Source organism: Lotus japonicus, chromosome 4 (assembly GCF_012489685.1).
Source record: "Lotus japonicus ecotype B-129 chromosome 4, LjGifu_v1.2".
NCBI classification, from domain to species: domain Eukaryota; kingdom Viridiplantae; phylum Streptophyta; class Magnoliopsida; order Fabales; family Fabaceae; genus Lotus; species Lotus japonicus.
In genome coordinates, this window is record NC_080044.1 from 71,443,195 (window position 1) to 71,464,697 (window position 21,503).

Below are 21,503 nucleotides of genomic sequence, written 5' to 3' on the forward strand. Positions count from 1 at the left end.
CACCACATCAGGTTCTCATTACATGCAGAATCCTGTATTGTTCCATTTCGGTGCTCTTACTATCACTACCAAAGAATGGTTAGCATTCATGTCAGAAGTAATGTAAATGTATAGGATATCTTGTAGATAGGGAAACAATTCAACCTATTTATGCAATGTAAATAGATAAGATAGTGGAAAAATCCTAAATGTGTTTTGGGGACTGAATGTAGCCTTAGTGGTTGGGTGAAACAGGATAAATATCAAATGCGATCTTCCTATCCCTCATTTTTTAATATCGTGACTAACAAATTGAAGGGATGTGAATTAATTTTTAATCCTTCTAAAAACCAAGGTTGCTAAAACTGTTACGAGCCTTCTTTGAAAGCACCTGTTTAAAAGAATAGTACCTTCAAAGGTACAACCTTAAGTGGTCAGACTCCTATTCAGACTACATAGAATATGCACCCACAAAAGGGTGGTTTAACTCTCTTAAAGTATTAGAAGGTTGATTTCAAAAACACTAGACCACTTGGTCATAGAGGCTCTGATACCATGTCATGAACCAACTATTGAAGGTAGCTCATCCCCTCCTGTTTTTTTTGTGACAATTTGTTGAAATTCTAACTGAATTGTAAACTGAATTGTATTTCTGAAAAGTTGAGTTACAATGAATAGCATTTAGCTATTTATAGAATCAGAGAAGCTTGCTTAGCAAGCTGTTACTAAGAGAGAGAGAGAGAGAGAGAATCAGTTACACAGTAACTGATTCTGTTACACCTAATAACTAATTCTGTGTTGAAAATCTTCAACTGAATTTCATTGATTGAAAAGATAATGAATACAAGAGAGATTACAGTATTTATACTATGAGATTTGTTAGCTTGCAGAAGAAGCTAACTCTAACTAACCTTGACAGCTAAGCTTTGACAGCTAAGCATGTAACTAACTCTCTAACAAACCTGCCAGCTAGGCATAACTAACTGAACAGAACACAGTCAGCATTTACCTAATAACACTAAACAGTAACACTAACATAGCAGTAACTATATTACTCTAATAGGCCCCCTCAAACTCAAGGTGGGGGAGAAAGTGATTTCTCAATCACATTGAGTTTGTCACGAAGAGTTTCAAAACGAAGTGGTGATAGAGCCTTGGTAAACAAATCTGCCAGCTGATCAACAGAAGGAATGTGATGCACAAAAAGAGACTTGTTGAGAACTTTTTCCCTCACAAAGAAGATGTCAAGCTCCATATGTTTAGTGCGAGTGTGAAGAACTGGGTTATGAGTCAAAGCCACTGCACCCATGTTATCACAAAACACCCTAGGAGGAGAAAAAGGAATCTGCAACTCCTGCAAAAGAGACTGAACCCACAACAGTTCAGCAGAGGTATTAGCTAGGCTCCTGTATTCGGCTTCAGTACTCGATCTAGCCACCAGGGTTTGCTTCTTGGAGCTCCAAGAGACAAGGTTTGGACCAAAAAAGACACAAGAGCCTGAGGTGGATCTCCTGTCATCAGGATCTGATCCCCAATCTGCATCACAAAAGGCCACAAGAGGGACTGGAGTGTGCAAACTACAAGGCTTGAGGTGCAGGCCATGAAAGAGAGTACCCTTAAGGTATCTTAGGATTCTTTTAACAGCCTTCCAATGCTCTTCTAGAGGCTGACTTAGAAACTGACAGACCTTGTTAACTGCAAAGCTGATCTCAGGTCTTGTTAAAGTTGCATATTGGAGAGCACCAACTATTGATCTATAGAGAGTTGGGTCAGCAAAGTAATCTGCTCCATATTTGCTGAGTTTTGCTCCACTAACCATGGGAGTAGAGATCCCCTTGGCCTCTCCCATTTCTGCCCTTTCAAGAAGGTCAGTTATATATTTAGTTTGTGTCAAAAGCAAGGACCTGTCCTGAAGATGATGCACCTGAACACCAAGAAAGTAGTCAAGTTGGCCTAATTGCTTCAAGGAAAATTCAGAGTTGAGGTTCTGCACTACTTTCTGAACCAGAGGCAAGGAATTGCCTGTAATGATAATATCATCTACATAGACTAGTATGTAGATGCAGCAAGTTGGAGTGTAGAAAGTGAAGAGAGATGGATCACATCTACTTGGTTTAAAACCATACTTCACAAGGGCTGACTTCAATCTGTCAAACCAAGCTCTTGGGGCCTGTTTAAGGCCATAAAGAGCTTTGTTAAGTCTGCAAACAAGAGATTTGTCTTCATGCTGAAATCCACTTGGTTGCTGCATGTATACCTCCTCTTGAAGAGCTCCATTTAAAAAGGCATTATTCACATCAAGTTGATGAATATGCCACCTCTTAGTAATGGCCAGGGAAAGAATGAGCCTAATAGTTATAGGCTTCACCACAGGGGAAAAGGTTTCTGAATAATCAAACCCCTTGACTTGATGGTAACCTTTGGCCACAAGTCTGGCCTTATACCTATTGATGGTGCCATCTGCATTTTCCTTCACCCTAAAAACCCATTTACAACCAATTGGCTTCCTATCCCTGGGAAGTGGAACCAATGTCCATGTATTGTTAGCAAGCAATGCATCATATTCAGCCTTCATTGCAGCTAACCACTTAGGATCTTTGAGTGCTTGCTTGGTGGTAGCTGGTTCAGCTTGAGTAAGCAGTAAAGTTGGAAATAATCTGGGCATGACTATGCCAGATTTTGCTCTTGTCTGCATAGGGTGAGTATTTCCCACTGGCTGAGGAAGAGGAGCAGAAGAGGAAGAACCAGTTGAAGCTACTTCAGTGGCAGTAGCTGCTGGTGTAGGTGGAGATTGTTGCTGAACAGAAGCTTCAGCCTGAGAAGAATTCCCAGAAGAAGAGGCTGCAACCGAGTCTTGACCTTGAAAGGGCTCCTGGTGCTGAACAGGAACTTGAGAAGCTAAAACAGGAATTTCTGAAGTGATTCCATGTGCAGATGAATCAGACCCAGCAGAGGAAAACAGGGTAGGATAGGGGAATTTAACTTCATCAAAAATAACATCCCTTGACACAAAAATCCTACCATCACCATCCATGCATTTGTACCCTTGATGAGATGATGAGTAACCAACAAACACACATTCCTTGGACCTGAGTGACAGCTTAGAGTGTGTATAAGGCCTTAAGTGAGGGTAACAAGCACAACCAAACACCCTAAGTATCTTGTAATCAGGAAGAGTCTTGAACAACTTGAAATAAGGACTCTCATTGGCCAAAACAGTAGTAGGAAGACGATTAATAAGAAAAACTGCAGCCAGGAATGCATGATCCCAATATTGAGAAGGCATTTTAGCAAAGGCAAGTAATGAAAGGCCAGTTTCTATGATATGGCGATGCTTCCTTTCAACACTACCATTTTGATGGTGTGTGTAGGGGCAAGTCAATCTATGTACTATGCCAAGCTTAGCAAAATGAGATTGTAAAGGTTTAAATTCAGTGCCATTATCTGTTTGGACAGCCTTAATTTTCAGATTAAATCTTAACTCTACCATAGCTAGGAACTGAAGAAAAACAGAGGAAGTTTCAGATTTGTGCCTAAGTGGATAAATCCATGTGAAACGAGAGTAAGCATCAACACAAGTTAAAAAGTAAGAGTAACCACAAGAAGACTCAATGGAGGAAGGGCCCCATAAGTCAGCAAAAACAAGCTCTAAAGGTGTAGCATAAACACAGTCAGCATTTACCTAATAACACTAAACAGTAACACTAACATAGCAGTAACTATATTACTCTAATATTCTGTTACAGATTGACATGTCAGCAATGCCATGTCAGCATGTGACTACATATATCCTAATACACCCCCTCAAACTGAAGGTGGGTGAGAAACTAGTTTCTCAGTCACATTAAGTTTGCTTCTAAGGTCTTCAAAACGAGTAGGAGAAAGTGCTTTGGTGAAGAGGTCAGCAAGCTGATCAATGGAAGGAACATGATGAACAAACAAAGACTTATTCAGCACCTTCTCTCTAACAAAGAAAATGTCAAGTTCCATATGTTTGGTGCGGGTATGCAATACTGGATTATGAGTTAATGCAACAGCTCCCATATTATCACAGAAAATTCTGGGAACTGTGAAGGGAACATGCAGCTCTTGTAACAATGATTGAATCCATAGCAACTCAGCGGAGGTATTAGCAAGACTCCTATATTCTGCTTCAGTACTAGACCTGGCTACCAAAGTTTGCTTCTTAGAGGTCCAAGAGACAAGATTAGGACCAAAGAAAACACATGACCCTGAGGTGGATCTCCTGTCATCAGGATCAGATCCCCAATCAGCATCACAGTATGCCACTAGAGCTTCTGGAGAATGCAGAGAACAAGGCTTGATATGCAAGCCATGATGAATTGTACCCTTTAGATACCTCAATATCCTCTTAACTGCCTTCCAATGTTCCTCCAAGGGCTGACTGAGAAATTGACACACTTTGTTGACTGAAAAGCTTATTTCAGGTCTGGTAAGAGTGGCATATTGCAAGGCCCCAACTATGGACCTATAGAGTGTAGGATCTGCAAAATAATCGGCTCCATGCTTGCTTAGTTTGGCACCACTGACCATAGGTGTAGAGATGCCTTTAGCTTCAGCCATGTCTGCTCTTTCAAGAAGATCACCAATGTATTTGGTCTGAGTAAGTAGGAGAGACCTATCTTGCAAGTGATGGACTTGAACACCAAGAAAATAGTCTAACTGACCCAATTGTTTTAAAGCAAATTCAGAATTAAGCTTTTGAACAATCTCTTGAATAAAGGGCAGAAAATTCCCTGTGATAATGATGTCATCTACATAGACCAAAATATAGATGATACTTGACTTATGATGGAAAGTAAAGAGGGAAGGATCACAACAGCTTGCCCTGAACCCAAATTTGATTAGAGCTGTCTTCAACCTATCAAACCAAGCTCTTGGAGCCTGTTTGAGCCCATATAAAGCTTTGTTCAGCTTGCAAACTAGGGTCTTGTCTGAACTTTGAAAACCAGCAGGCTGCTGCATATATACTTCTTCTTGGAGGGCACCATGAAGAAAGGCATTATTCACATCAAGCTGGTGAATATGCCACTGTTTAGACACAGCCAAGGTAAGAATCAAACGAATTGTAATAGGTTTAACTACAGGAGAAAAAGTTTCTGCATAGTCAAAACCTTTCACTTGATGGTATCCCTTAGCCACAAGTCTGGCTTTATACCTATTAACTGAGCCATCAGCATTTTCCTTTATTCTAAACACCCACTTGCACCCTATAGGATGTCTTCCCTTGGGAAGAGGCACCAAAGTCCAAGTATTGTTGGTCATGAGAGCTTCATATTCAGACTTCATAGCTGCCAACCACTTAGGGTCTTTAAGAGCATGCTTAGTGGTTGTAGGTTCTGCCTGTGCTAGAAGCAAAGTGGGAAAAAGCCTTGGCATAACAATGCCAGACTTTGCCTAATCTAGAATGCCACAAGTCATAAGCTGTGGGACTAGGTACATTATTTGAAACTGAAACAGAAGAAGTAACTGCAGAAGATGCAGGCTTGGACACTGAGAAGGCAGATGGGGCAGAAACTGGAGGAGAACCCTTGTTGAATGTTGAAGAGTGCATGCCATCAAAGGAATATAAGCCATCTGGACCAAGAGAGCCTCGGAGAAGAGTCCTAAAAGTATCCTGAGATTTAACAGTGCAATGAAAAGGGTGAAACTCAAAGAAAACACCATTATCCTTTGCAAATTTGCTAACACTAACCAGGTTTTTAGTAATATTAGGAACTAACAATAGGTTTTTAAGTTGAAGAGTAGTGTGTGTGTGAAAGGGAGAAGAAAAGGAAGCTGAACCAATGGATGTGATAGGCAAACCTTGACCATTTCCCATGTACACTTGATCATTCCCAGTCACTGACACACAATCGGAAACTGCAGAAGCATCATGAGTAACATGATGAGTTGCACCTGAATCTGGAAACCAATTTCCTAGAGTGGAAGGTGCAGAAGTTAGCATAGCTTGTGGTGCACGAGGCTGTGGTGGTGGAGCTCGAGGATGGAAGCCAAAACCAAAGGTGGATGATGCTGGAGAAGCATATCCATAGCCAGGGGCAAACATTGCACCAGATGCAAGGGGAAAACCAGATCCACCAGCAAAAGGCATGCCAAACTGTGCAGGTGCACCAAAAGATTGAAATCCACGAAAAGGTGAGTATCCAAACTGAGGCATCATGCCATAAGATGAGCCAAAACCATAAGGAGAAGGCATAGGTGTGTTGGAAGACACGTTTGGCTGAGCATTCTGTGCAGGGGAAGCAGAGTTGCCTCGATGATAGCAGATGCTAGCATCATGACCATACTTATGGCAGATCTGACACTGAACTGAAGATCGATCACCACCGCGTCCACGGTTGTTGTAACCACCACGTCCACCGCGTCCACGGTTGTTGTAGCCTCCGCGATCGCGATTGTCACCGGAGCGAGAACGATCATCATCGCGATCTTCATATGCACGATCCTCTGAATCAGTGCGAGAGGCGTAATGAACCTCAGATGCGACTGATGAAGGCGGAGGAGGCGGCGCTGGCGATGGCGCAGGAAGTGGCGCAGACGGTGGCGCTTGCGGTGGCGCTGACGGAGGCGCAACTGCCTGAGCAAGGAAAGCAGACGGAGAAGTCGCAGGAGTCTGACGCGAACGCATACGCTCCAAACGTGCTTCGTGTGCGATGACCATAGCTTCAGCTTGCGAGATCGAGCACGGAAACTCGCGACTACTCACAATAGTCATGAGATGACTATACTCCTCAGGAAGGCCATCGAAAATCGCTTCAAGATGCTCACGATACGTAACCGGATCTCCAATCGAGATCAAAGCGTTCACAATGGATTTGATACGCTTCAGATAATCGGAAGAACTCTTCGATCCTTTGGTGATGGATCGCAACTCAGATCTGAGTTGTGTGGACTGAGCAAGCGAGTGTGCGTGGAAGAAATCAAGCACTGCTTCCCAAACCTGCCATGACTGAGTACAATTCACAACAGTAGGAAGAACAGTAGGTGAAAGAGACGATAGAAGCCAAGTGAACAACGCTGAATCCTGTTGTTCCCAGGCTTGATACGCAGGATTTTCAACCACATTCTCACGATCCTCATCAGTGAGAAAACGAAGAGGAATCTGCGGTGCTGTGAGAAAACTCTGCAAGCGATGAGTTCTCACAATTCCTTCTACGTGTTGCTTCCATGAGAGGAAGTTCGTATCATCAAGCTTCAAGGTGAGCTTGTGAACCAGAGAAGAAGCACTCAACGATGGTTGAGCCACTGGCACAGGAGCTTCTGGAGCTTCACCAGCCATGGTGAAGAAGAAGAGAAACCAGAGAAAAAAGATCAAGGATCGTTCCCTGCTCTTGATACCATGTTGAAATTCTAACTGAATTGTAAACTGAATTGTATTTCTGAAAAGTTGAGTTACAATGAATAGCATTTAGCTATTTATAGAATCAGAGAAGCTTGCGTAGCAAGCTGTTACTAAGAGAGAGAGAGAGAGAGAATCAGTTACACAGTAACTGATTCTGTTACACCTAATAACTAATTCTGTTACAGATTGACATGTCAGCAATGCCATGTCAGCATGTGACTACATATATCCTAATACAATTGAAGGCTTAGCCATAACCCAATCCTTCACTCCCCCACCAAACATATGAGGCTTCATGCTTTATCTGTGCAGGAAAAGGTCCTGAATAATCACTGGATACCACTCATGTTCACCAAGACTCTTTCTCATGAATTAAGAGATAGACTCAGGGTGTTTTCCTTTGACACCGTGAGTTTATAGGGGGATGTTAAAGTATAGTAACAGTAGTGATTGTATACTTTTCGTTGCAAACTGCTTTAGCAGTTGGAGTTGTTAATTTTAAGTCACAGTCTGTTACATTTTCTGTTAGCATTAACTCAGTCAGTTAGCATTCAGTTAGATGAGTCAGCAGCTTTTGCTGCAAGCTTTTCAGGTTATATTTAAACCTCTTGTATCGCATTCACATTCAGAGTATCAATAATACATCAGTAAAAAAATTAATCTCTCTCGAGAAGAGAAAGCGAAAGAGTCAAAGAGATCAATGAATCTGAAAATGATCTCTTTATGATTCAATGAATATCCAGAGTATAGTTACATGTATTTATACAGCAGCATACAGCTGTCGCCTGTCACAATAACAGAATCCTTTGTAACTGATTAGTTACGACTGTAACTAATTCTAACAACTAATTACAGCTAAGCAAAACTGATTATAATAACAGAAACAACACTACAAGTACAGTAGAAATACAAATAGGAGAAATAACTTCTTGATTGATAGGAAGCATATTACCTCAATTTTAACATTAACAAATCGCAATCTTTTGCCACGTCCAATGACTATTATTGGTCTAAACCTTGTGCCGCGGACTTCTTTTGCATCTGTTTCAACAGATAAACAAATAACCTTTCCACAACCGTCATATGTATATTCGTCAATGCCTACACAATCTGCAACTAGCTGCCTAGATGGGGAAAGGTGCATCACATCATCTTTCTGCTTGTAAACTGATTCCATCAGCACTATGCTAACGTTTCTGTTAATAGGATCATTCTTTGGATCCATTGTTTCCTCTCTTCCAGTTAGTGCTCCCAGAGCAGGGACAAAAAACTCAGTTACTGCAAGAAGAAAATCTGGTACCACAAGAACTCGAGGTTGCTGCAAACGAATCACAAATGATTGGGATGACATCCTCCACCTGTAGTCCATCAAGAACATAGTTGAAATGGGCATATCATCAATTCCAGCTTCACTAGTTGTCCTTCTAAAGCTACCCGGGTTAAATGAAAAGGGAACTTTTCCAGTAACTGCTTGTTTTGAAGCATCAGTAGATGATCCAAGCATCAGACGCATTTCAGGTTTTGTATCAGGGCGAACATCAAGTATAGAAAATTTGGGTATTGTCACAAAGAGGTCTGTCTCTGATAAAGAAGTCATACGATATGAAACCCAAAGACCTTCCAGCTGCAAAAATAATGCAACAAAATAAACGGGAAATGAAAGATTTAGTTAAAAAAACCTGAGGAAATGCATGAAAGCAAAGTGTATAATATGAACACTCACGGCAATATGAGCCAATGGAGACTCCCCGTCAGTGCCATTACAAAGCTCCAGCAAGGCATGGTTCACCACAACAGTTACAATTGTAACTGTTTGTGACAACAGATTTTGACTGTTTAAGTTAACCTTATCAACCAGAAGCCTAATAGTATCTCTTGAACCAGATTTTCCGCCACGAAAACTTGCAGGAAGCCTTGGTTCTTCTGATAAATTCATGTATGTGCAGTCCAAAATCACCTTATATTCTTTATCAGAGATTATACCATGCAATAGATCCACCTGCTCAAGAGATCACAAAATTAACTGAAGAATTTTGTGGAGTGAATTCAAGAATTTAAGCACATGCTACAACAACTTCTCAAGATATGAAACCATTTTGGAAGTTCCGAGAACAAGACTTATATTTGCACAATATTTTATTGAAACAGGCAAACTTTGGGTATGCCCTCAACTTGAAACCTCTTTCTTTAATATAGATCAGGGGCCCTGGGGCAGACAAAAGTCGGTGAAAGTCTCACAAATCATTGAGGTAAAATCTCTGTCCATAGATTAAAAAAATCTGGAAAAAGAGTATTTGGGGCAATTTCAATAACAATCCCCATTTCAACTCCTGGTCTAGTGGATGTTATCAACCTATAAAACATTCAATCATACTCAATTCAATAGATTGTTTGATCATAAAGGGAACAGAGGCATCCTAATGGAGTTCAGCATATGGCTACTTCAAGGGAATTCAATTTGCAAAAGTCGAGAGGGGCTGGTGAGTTTTTAAAGGTCCTGAAAAAACTGAAAAGGGGAGAATGAGAAACATTAGTCTTGGTCTAGACAATGAGCTTCTGAATCTGAATATTCTATGCGGAATGCAAAAACCGTGAGAATGTGAAATAAAAAGAGAGGATAAAAGAAACTTGCTTGTTCTTCTGAATCTGAATATTTCATTTTAATTAGTTACGGTTGGAATAGTTGCATTTATAGTGAGTTTAGTGGTACCAGCCAACAGATTCAGTTGTTAGTTGTAACAGAATCACCTGACCAGAAACCTTACCAACTAAGCACACATGTGCACTATCTACTAACAGCCTTTATGTTTTGATGTCTACTCAGTATCTTATTCTTAAAAGATCACGAATGTTCTGGTTCAACAGTTTATTTTTCAACTCAATTTTATCTTTGCTCTTAAGCAATTGGGTCAATTAGACTATTTTCTGGGAATTGAAGTAAAGCATTTACATTATGGCAGCCTTATTCTCACTCAGCAAAAGTACATTCGTGATCTTTTTAGCAAAGAAAATATGCTTGACTGCCGCCCTATATCTTCTCCTATTTTAAGCAGTTATAGGCTTTCTAAAAACAGTGGAGTTCCTTCTTCAGATCCATCATATTAATTAGATCTATAATTGGTGCACTGTAGTATCATAGTATCACTCGTAGTTTTACACATTTTCTGGGAAATAAAAGAACTATAAGATACCTAGGTTTGGAGTTACCTTCACTTCAAGTGAAAAAGTTGGGACTTTCCGGAAAACATCCCTCAAGCTTCGACGAACAAAAATATCAAGACCTTGACCTTCCCGTATCATCGGTTTTCCAAGAAAACCATCAATGCCGACAGACATGTTAATACCCAAAATCTGTAATTTATTTGGAGTCAGGAAGATGTCAAGGATTTTAATTGCGACAGTCCATATGGCAAGAAACGTGTACCTGAGCATGAAGAAGATCAATATGCACAGCTGACGGATCTTCTTCCCGGGATCCATACCAACTGAATTCATTTTTAATCTGTAGCTTTCCCAGATCAAGTTGTATAAAACTGGAAGACAATAAAGAAATAAGTTCAAGACATTTAAGACTGTAGGATATAAAAACCATTCATGATATTTTGCCAAATAGCTTAAGCTTTCAGAAGAGTTGCATCCAATACATGGTGTTAATGTCTTTATGACCAAGTAATCACGTTCATGACTTGTGTGAGGCGGCATAGATACATACAAACAAACAAAATACAGAACCTTCATCTGTGAGTGAGAGCGCGCACACTCACAAACATACATAAATACATGCATGAATCTCCGTCCCTGGGAGCGTAAGCTTAATTGAGTTGGTCCTTCAGGTGGAGGAGGGGGGGGGGGGGAGTGCAAACTTAACAATAGACGCTGGGCCTAAAGGAATATAACAGGTCATGAGTCCAATTCTGTCCGCCTCTATATGCATTAGTAATACTTTTCCCTTTAAAACATGTAATTACAGGAAGAAATTGTTGTTGAAGTAAACCTGTCTATTATTAACAATAAAAAAAGTAACACCGCCACCAATTGATATGGATGTCCAGTTCCTCTAATAACTAGACCTAATTCTGCCAACTAAACCCTAATATTGATCAGTTAAGTCTTTATGCCTTTCTCTATCCTGGATTAAAGAAACAGCACCTACCAACAAATCCTCCCAAAATTTCATTCGTAGCCCATCACCAATACTGAAGCATACACCATGCGAATGCAAGCACAATATAGCACTCATTGTAATTCAAGGTGAAAATCAATTGTCCTATATTGATACAATGCAGTTGTTAACCTAGTATGTTTGGAATTTCACACCGACCCATCATCATAAAATATCTCCAAGCATATTATGAAAGAAGAAAGAAAAAAGTTTGATACTGCATTCCAGAAACAGATTAAAAGATTCACTTACTCTTTGCTCATCGAATTCCTTGGAACTACGATAATTGGAGTTTCTAGAGCAAGATCAAGCTTGAGTGATGTAGCTCCATCTATTTCATATTTTTGAATCAACCATTCAAATCCTCCAACCTTATCAACAAGTTTGATTGCTTCTTCAGTATGAGGGGAGGCCAATTCCATAAAGTACACCATTATCTGCAGAAGTAAACCAATAATCATTTTAGCATCATTTTTTAATAGAGAAAGAAATATGCCAAATGCTATATGAGCCTAGAGATCATGTGAATTTAAAATTCTATCCAAAAAGTGCAAGAAACTGCTTCTAAAAAGCTAAACTACTTGAACGTGAGAAACAAAAAGGCATCTTCTTTAATTTCAAAGCTCAAATTCACCGAGTTGTTAAACATACCTCTTGCACAAATCTATAGAGGAAAACAATGCGAACAGCTGAAAGTTGACCTTGCAAGCTATAGTCGTACCCTTCATAGTCATCATCTTCAGCACTATAAGAATTAAATTTGAACTGAAAGAAAAAACAATATATATTAGTAAAATTAGCATTTGAAGCATAAATGAGATATGATAAAATGAGAACACATAAATTTTAGTAGATCATCAAATTTTAAGATATTAATCTTAGATGATTCACACATGCCTGAGTTTATTTAAAATTTTAGAAGAGATCTGTTGAAGTCATTGTCAGTAGTCTCACGTTGACTAGAGATATGGCATAGAGAGCCTGTATAAAGGGTAGAGCAACCCTCAACTCTTGAGCTAAACTCTTGAGCTAGCTTTTGGGTTGATTTAGGCCTCCCAAATTATAATATGGTATCAGAGTCTATACTAGATCTGTTTGTTGGTGGAGACCTCCCATATTTAGGTCACCCCGCAGATGTCCAGTCCTGCAATTTCACGCTCCAGATTTCCAACCCTGGGCGTGAGGGGGTGTGTTAGTAGTCTCACATTGACTAGCATATGACATAGATAGCATTTATAAAGGGTAGAGCAACCCTCAACTCTTGAGCTAGCTTTTGGTTGAGTTAGAGTTGAAATATTTGGTAATATTATTGATATGAAAAACTGTACAGGGATTCCTCTTCTTATAGAGGGAATTACATAATGTGATTGATCAAAGTCAAAGAAGGAAATCCTTGACTAAAGAGAGAATTAGGGAGAATGAATGAAAATAAGAAACTACCTAAAATAAACTAAGTACAAACAGGAAACAACATAATTATATACAAACAAAAATATAACTGCTAATTAAGAGCATTAAATGCTCTATTTCACAGTCTGTTGACACTCCCCCTCAAGCTGGCCTAAAGATATCCTCCATAGACAGCTTGCTAGTTATGTTGTCAAAGGATTTCTTGGGTAATCCTTTGGTTAGGATGTCTGCCGATTGCTCTGCAGTGGGAACATATGTAATACAAATCTGCCCACTTTCTATCTTCTCTCTGATGAAGTGTTTATCAACTTCGACATGCTTGGTCCTATCATGTAGGACCGGGTTGTGTGCAATAGATATTGCAGACTTGTTGTCACAATAAAGCTTTATTGGAGGAGAATTGAAAACCTTTAATTCCTGTAGAAGCTTTTCCACCCATAATGCCTCACAAATTCCATGAGCAACTGCTCTAAATTCAGCTTCTGCACTACTCCTTGCTACAACGGTTCGTTTTTTACTTCTCCAACTAACCAAGTTTCCTCCAACAAAGGTGCAATAGCCTGATGTTGATCTTCGGTCTGTCACACTCCCTGCCCAGTCTGCATCAGTGTAGGCTTCTACCTGAAGGTGCCCACGGTTTTTATAAAGAAGCCCCTTCCCAGGTGATCCCTTCAAGTATCTTAAGATTCTAAAAACTGCCTCTAATAAGGAGCTCTTTGATTTTTTGCAAGAACACAACTTTCACATTCAAGAGAAGAACAATTAACATTTTTGAATAAATCTGGAAACAAATGCCTAAGATATTGAAAATTCGGGTGCCCTAGTCTGTTATGCCAGAGCATTATTTGGTCCCTAACAGAGGTGCAACTCAAACCACAAAGACCCTGAGCTGCTTTATTTCTGAAAGTATCCTCAAAGTAGTAAAGTCCATCCTTCATCTTAGCACTGCCAATCATCTTCCCCGAAATCCGGTCCTGAAAAACACAATGAGTGTCAAAGAATGTCACACTGCAATTGGAATCTTTGCAGATTTTGCTAATAGAAAGAAGGTTGCAAGATAGTTTGGGCACATGTAAAACTTTTCCTAAGTCAATGTTATTGGATAAGGTAATCTTCCTCTTCCCTGCAATTGCGGAAAAAGAACCATCTGCAATTCTAATTTTTCCATTTCCAGAACAAGGAGAATAGGTTTTAAATAAAGGAGAAAGGCTAGTCATATGATCTGAAGCACCTGAATCAATGATCCATGGTGCATGAATATTTGAGGTGCAATTAAGGGAGCTAGGGGTAGAAAAATTACCTGTTTGTGCCACAGAACCACTAGGAGTACCAGATAAAAAATTAGAATTTAACAACCTTATGAGTTCCTCAACTTGTTCCTTTTTCAAGGAAGTCTTTTCTGCCTCATGAGCTGTAGGGAAAGATTTTTGATTTTTAGGACCTGACTTGCCACCCTTTAGATGTGCTGGCCTCCCAATAATTTTCCAGCAACTTTCCCGAGTATGACCGGGTCTGTTGCAGTGATCACACCAGCGGTTTGAGAAGTTCTTCTGGTTAGTAGAAGTCTTAAGGGCAGCAGTTTCTACAGCAAGAGCATTGGTCTCAGAAGGAGGTGCATCCGTTTTGGTCTTTCCCATCATCACACTTCTGCGAGTTTCCTCTCTTCTAACTTCAGCAAAGACCTCACCCAATGAAGGTAAGGTTGCTCTCCCAATGATTCTGCCACGAACTTCATCTAGCTCTTCATTCAGACCAGCAAGAAACTGAAATATTCTACCTTCTTCCACGGTTTGTCGATGGTGTTTGGCATCCTCTGCAGAGTTCCACTTGTAAGTGTTGAAGAGATCTAGATCCTGCCAAACTCGCTTCAAAGAGTGGAAGTATTTTGTCACGTTATTACCTCCCTGCCGAATTTCTCTGACTTTCAAGGTGAGTTCATAGATCTGAGATTTGTTCTCAAGATCTGAATACATTTCCGTGACACTATCCCATAGCTCTTTGGCTGTGGAATAACACATGTAATTGCTGCTAATGTCCTTTATGGAGTTTACCAGCCATGTCATCACCATGGAGTTTTCAGCGTCCCAAACAGCATATTGTGGATCAGCAATATCTGGCATGGGTTTCTCACCAGTGAGATACCCAAGTTTTCCTCTGCCACGAATATACAACTGGACAGATTGGGACCACCGGAAATAGTTCGACCCATTGAGTCGAAAAGTGGTGATTTGGACAGAATGAGATTCACCGAACAGGACTCGCTGCTCCTGCCTTGGAGGCACAGAATGAGATTCGCCGAACAGGACTCGCTGCTCCTGCCTTGGAGGCTGCGAGACTTTGGGAACCACAATCTCCTCCGTATTCTGATCATCGCTGGCTGAGGAACTGTCAGCCATGGATGCAAATCAGATGCGCAGAGATCTTTGCTCTGATACCAAGTTGAAATATTTGGTAATAATATTGATATGAAAAACTGTACAGGGATTCCTCTTCTTATAGAGGGAATTACATAATGTGATTGATCAAAGTCAAAGAAGGAAATCCTTGACTAAAGAGAGAATTAGGGAGAATGAATGAAAATAAGAAACTACCTAAAATAAACTAAGTACAAACAGGAAACAACATAATTATATACAAACAAAAATATAACTGCTAATTAAGAGCATTAAATGCTCTATTTCACAGTCTGTTGAAAATCTTCAACTGAATTTCATTGATTGAAAAGATTATGAATACAAGAGAGATTACAGTATTTATACTATGAGATTTGTTAGCTTGCAGAAGAAGCTAACTCTAACTAACCTTGACAGCTAAGCATGTAACTAACTCTCTAACAAACCTGCCAGCTAGGCATAACTAACTGAACAGAACACAGTCAGCATTTACCTAATAACACTAAACAGTAACACTAACATAGCAGTAACTATATTACTCTAATAGGCCCCCTCAAACTCAAGGTGGGGGAGAAAGTGATTTCTCAATCACATTGAGTTTGTCACGAAGAGTTTCAAAACGAAGTGGTGATAGAGCCTTGGTAAACAAATCTGCCAGCTGATCAACAGAAGGAATGTGATGCACAAAAAGAGACTTGTTGAGAACTTTTTCCCTCACAAAGAAGATGTCAAGCTCCATATGTTTAGTGCGAGTGTGAAGAACTGGGTTATGAGTCAAAGCCACTGCACCCATGTTATCACAAAACACCCTAGGAGGGGAAAAAGGAATCTGCAACTCCTGCAAAAGAGACTGAACCCACAACAGTTCAGCAGAGGTATTAGCTAGGCTCCTGTATTCGGCTTCAGTACTCGATCTAGCCACCAGGGTTTGCTTCTTGGAGCTCCAAGAGACAAGGTTTGGACCAAAAAAGACACAAGAGCCTGAGGTGGATCTCCTGTCATCAGGATCTGATCCCCAATCTGCATCACAAAAGGCCACAAGAGGGACTGGAGTGTGCAAACTACAAGGCGTGAGGTGCAGGCCATGAAAGAGAGTACCCTTAAGGTATCTTAGGATTCTTTTAACAGCCTTCCAATGCTCTTCTAGAGGCTGACTTAGAAACTGACAGACCTTGTTAACTGCAAAGCTGATCTCAGGTCTTGTTAAAGTTGCATATTGGAGAGCACCAACTATTGATCTATAGAGAGTTGGGTCAGCAAAGTAATCTGCTCCATATTTGCTGAGTTTTGCTCCACTAACCATGGGAGTAGAGATCCCCTTGGCCTCTCCCATTTCTGCCCTTTCAAGAAGGTCAGTTATATATTTAGTTTGTGTCAAAAGCAAGGACCTGTCCTGAAGATGATGCACCTGAACACCAAGAAAGTAGTCAAGTTGGCCTAATTGCTTCAAGGAAAATTCAGAGTTGAGGTTCTGCACTACTTTCTGAACCAGAGACAAGGAATTGCCTGTAATGATAATATCATCTACATAGACTAGTATGTAGATGCAGCAAGTTGGAGTGTAGAAAGTGAAGAGAGATGGATCACATCTACTTGGTTTAAAACCATACTTCACAAGGGCTGACTTCAATCTGTCAAACCAAGCTCTTGGGGCCTGTTTAAGGCCATAAAGAGCTTTGTTAAGTCTGCAAACAAGAGATTTGTCTTCATGCTGAAATCCACTTGGATGCTGCATGTATACCTCCTCTTGAAGAGCTCCATTTAAAAAGGCATTATTCACATCAAGTTGATGAATACGCCACCTCTTAGTAATGGCCAGGGAAAGAATGAGCCTAATAGTTATAGGCTTCACCACAGGGGAAAAGGTTTCTGAATAATCAAACCCCTTGACTTGATGGTAACCTTTGGCCACAAGTCTGGCCTTATACCTATTGATGGTGCCATCTGCATTTTCCTTCACCCTAAAAACCCATTTACAACCAATTGGCTTCCTATCCCTGGGAAGTGGAACCAATGTCCATGTATTGTTAGCAAGCAATGCATCATATTCAGCCTTCATTGCAGCTAACCACTTAGGATCTTTGAGTGCTTGCTTGGTGGTAGCTGGTTCAGCTTGAGTAAGCAGTAAAGTTGGAAATAATCTGGGCATGACTATGCCAGATTTTGCTCTTGTCTGCATAGGGTGAGTATTTCCCACTGGCTGAGGAAGAGGAGCAGAAGAGGAAGAACCAGTTGAAGCTACTTCAGTGGCAGTAGCTGCTGGTGTAGGTGGAGATTGTTGCTGAACAGAAGCTTCAGCCTGAGAAGAATTCCCAGAAGAAGAGGCTGCAACCGAGTCTTGACCTTGAAAGGGCTGCTGGTGCTGAACAGGAACTTGAGAAGCTAAAACAGGAATTTCTGAAGTGATTCCATGTGCAGATGAATCAGACCCAGCAGAGGAAAACAGGGTAGGATAGGGGAATTTAACTTCATCAAAAATAACATCCCTTGACACAAAAATCCTACCATCACCATCCATGCATTTGTACCCTTGATGAGATGATGAGTAACCAACAAACACACATTCCTTGGACCTGAGTGACAGCTTAGAGTGTGTATAAGGCCTTAAGTGAGGGTAACAAGCACAACCAAACACCCTAAGTATCTTGTAATCAGGAAGAGTCTTGAACAACTTGAAATAAGGACTCTCATTGGCCAAAACAGTAGTAGGAAGACGATTAATAAGAAAAACTGCAGCCAGGAATGCATGATCCCAATATTGAGAAGGCATTTTAGCAAAGGCAAGTAATGAAAGGCCAATTTCTATGATATGGCGATGCTTCCTTTCAACACTACCATTTTGATGGTGTGTGTAGGGGCAAGTCAATCTATGCACTATGCCAAGCTTAGCAAAATGAGATTGTAAAGGTTTAAATTCAGTGCCATTATCTGTTTGGACAGCCTTAATTTTCAGATTAAATCTTAACTCTACCATAGCTTGGAACTGAAGAAAAACAGAGGAAGTTTCAGATTTGTGCCTAAGTGGATAAATCCATGTGAAACGAGAGTAAGCATCAACACAAGTTAAAAAGTAAGAGTAACCACAAGAAGACTCAATGGAGGAAGGGCCCCATAAGTCAGCAAAAACAAGCTCTAAAGGTGTAGCATAAACAGTAGTAGAAGAGGAAGAGGGTAACTTGTGAGACTTTGCTACACAACAAGCTGAACATTTAGAAAATTTTGCTTTATTAGACAAGGATATATTACATTTGGACAAAGCAGAATGTAAAGCCTCATGATGAGGATGACCTAGCCTACAATGCCACAAATCATAGGCAGTAGGATCTACATTATTAACAGAAGACACAAGAGAAAATGAACTAGCACTAGGTACACTTGAAGATGAACTAGCACTAGATACATTTGACAAAGGAACTGAAACAGAGAAGACAGATGGAGCAGCTACTGGTGAAACAGATGTAGATGAAACAGATGAAGCTGGAGGAAGGGTTGGAACATGCATCCCTTCAAAATTGTATAAACCATCAGGACCAACAGTTCCTTTGAGCAAAACCCTAGAAGTTTCCTGACATTTGACAACACAATAGGATGAGTGAAACTCAAAAAAAGACATGATTATCTCGAGCAAACTTGCTTACACTAACTAAGTTCTTTGTGATGTTAGGAACTAGAAGCAAATTATTCATAGTGAGTGTGGTGTGTTTATGATAAGGAGATGGAAAAGAGGCATGTCCAACAGAAATAATAGGCAAACCTTGTCCATTTCCCATGTAGATATGATCATTACCATTTAGGGAAACACTGTCAGAAACAACTGAGGCATCATTGGTAACATGATGTGTAGCTCCAGAATCTGGAAACCATGAGCTAAGATTCGCTGCAGCAGGAGTGTGAGAACCAGTAGTAGATGAAGTAGGTCCAGTAAGCATAGCCTGTGGAGCTCTAACTGGAGGATTTCCAGGTCTTGATCCACCAGAAAACTGAGAAGAGTTCCACTGTGAACCTCCAGATGGTTGGAAACCAAACTGCTGAGCAAAATTTCCCATGCCTAAACCTTGAGGAAATTGACCAAACATGTTTGGAAAGCCTCCATACTGTGATGTACCAAACTGAGAAGGTACACCAAACTGTGGAACACCACAAAAGGGAGAGAATCCAAACTGAGGCATCATCTGAGAATGCATAGGTAGTGGCATACCAAAACCAGTTGGCTGCATGCCAAACATGCCAGTAGAACCAGTAGAACCAGATGATGAACCGCGATGATAGCAAACACTAGCATCATGCCCATACTTCTTGCAAATCTGGCATTGAACACTTCGATTTCCTCCTCTTCCACCGCGAGAGTTGTTACTGCCATTGCGACCACCATAACCACCACGAGAACCACCATAACTGCCGCGATTATCATAGGAACGATCATCGTAGGTGTTTTCAGAGGAACCTGAAGCATAGTTAGCCTCAGAGGTCGCCGGCGACGACGTTGATGAAGAAGACGACGACGCCGGTGCAGGTTGCGTCGCCGGTGGCGCAGCTTGAGAAAGGAGCGCTGACGGAGGATTCGCACTCAACTGACGCGTGCGAGAACGCTCAAGACGCGCTTCATGCGCGATAACCATAGCTTCAGCATGCGAGATCGTGCAAGGGAACTCGCGACTGTAGATGATAGTCATGAGATGACTATATTCATCGGGAAGACCATCAAAAATCGCTTCAAGGTGCTCGCGAAACGATACAGGATCTCCGATCGAGATCAGAGCATTGACGATGGCCTTGATTCGCTTGAGGAACTCAGACGCAGTCTTTGATCCCTTGGTTATGGATCTCAATTCCGATCGCAACTGCGTCGATTGTGCAAGCGATTGTGCTTGAAAGAAATCAAGCACAGCTTCCCAGATCTGCCAGGACTGAGTGCAGTTGACAACAGTTGGAAGCACTGATGAAGACAGAGACGAGAGAAGCCAGGTGAACAAAGCAGAATCCTGTTGATCCCATACCTGATATGCAGGATTCTCTACTGCATTCACGCGATCCTCCTCACTGAGAAATCGAGGAGGAATATCAGGATGAACAAGAAAATTCTGCAATCGATGAGTTCTAACGATGCCTTCAACGTGCTGCTTCCATGAGAGAAAATTGGAATCATCAAGCTTCAGAACAAGCTTGTGAACCAGAGAAGAAGAGGCCAATTGTGGTTGAAGAACCGCAACTGGAACAGGAACTGCAGTTTCTTGTGCATGACCTTCATCAGCCATGGTGATTGAAGAAGAAAGAAGAAAAACGAAAATCTAGAGAGAGAGATCTTCAAGGATCGTACTCAGCTCTTGATACCATGTTGAAAATCTTCAACTGAATTTCATTGATTGAAAAGATTATGAATACAAGAGAGATTACAGTATCTATACTATGAGATTTGTTAGCTTGCAGAAGAAGCTAACTCTAACTAACCTTGACAGCTAAGCTTTGACAGCTAAGCATGTAACTAACTCTCTAACAAACCTGCCAGCTAGGCATAACTAACTGAACAGAACACAGTCAGCATTTACCTAATAACACTAAACAGTAACACTAACATAGCAGTAACTATATTACTCTAATACAGTCTGTTGACAGTTAGGCCTCACAAAATCTGATAGTCACCAACCAATTGGGTAAAAACACATGTACATACATACATGCAGCCCAGTGTTATCAAATATCTACCATGGCGGTTTTTTGGCTTTCCGCCATGGCCAATATCCTGCCATATGGCCGCCGTTTCTGCCATTATAAGTTATGTATGGCGGAATTAAGGCTTTCCGCCATGACCCGCAACCCGCAATTAACAACACAAATGCAGAGACACACAAATGACATATTTGATGAGCTAAAAATAATAATGAAAAACAATAGTAAAAACTATATAGGTTTTCATGTCGTGAACAACACTATCGCTTCATGATTAAATTTTGAACAAGTCTTGTTATTACTCTTCATATTTTAGTTAACAACTTTTCTGTTTAAAGATTTTAAATAGTATATTAACCATAAACATTTCTAGAATCAATATTGTAAAGTACTATATATTTGTCAATCAAATTTAAAATGGAAAACTGATATGTGAAACTTGAAATAGTTTGAACAAGGTACCAGCTAAAATAATGTCATAATGGTAAAGGCTTTGTAAATTGCTGACATTAACATTTTACATACA

General features: G+C 40.5%; 2 protein-coding genes across 3 annotated transcripts in view; both read right to left on the bottom strand.

Annotated features, from left to right (window-relative positions):
* Window positions 1-21,503, bottom strand: part of LOC130710760 (uncharacterized) — a 66,458-nt gene that overhangs the window by 18,313 nt on the left and 26,642 nt on the right. For both annotated transcript variants that reach the window (XM_057560110.1, XM_057560111.1), the window contains 6 exons: window positions 12,159-12,272; window positions 11,760-11,944; window positions 10,770-10,878; window positions 10,553-10,696; window positions 9,069-9,344; window positions 8,298-8,969 (listed from right to left, as the gene is read on the bottom strand). In XM_057560110.1, coding sequence (XP_057416093.1) covers window positions 8,298-8,969; window positions 9,069-9,344; window positions 10,553-10,696; window positions 10,770-10,878; window positions 11,760-11,944; window positions 12,159-12,272 — 1,500 coding nt within the window. The remainder of the gene's footprint in view (window positions 1-8,297; window positions 8,970-9,068; window positions 9,345-10,552; window positions 10,697-10,769; window positions 10,879-11,759; window positions 11,945-12,158; window positions 12,273-21,503) is intronic.
* Window positions 13,787-15,586, bottom strand: LOC130710761 (uncharacterized). Its single transcript, XM_057560113.1, has 2 exons — window positions 14,218-15,586; window positions 13,787-13,891 (listed from the first exon to the last, which is right to left on the bottom strand). The coding sequence occupies exons 1-2, from the start codon at window positions 15,311-15,313 to the stop codon at window positions 13,857-13,859; spliced, it is 1,131 nt and encodes a 376-aa protein (XP_057416096.1). The 5' UTR covers window positions 15,314-15,586; the 3' UTR covers window positions 13,787-13,856.

Bases quoted from the DNA above. Each gene is read 5' to 3' on its own strand.
- LOC130710761 (XM_057560113.1), bottom strand. From the start codon at position 15,313: ATGGCTGACAGTTCCTCAGCCAGCGATGATCAGAATACGGAGGAGATT. The intron at 13,892-14,217 runs GTAATTTTTCTA...TGTGTTTTTCAG, and splicing joins TGGTTCTGTGGCACAAACAG to GACCGGATTTCGGGGAAGAT.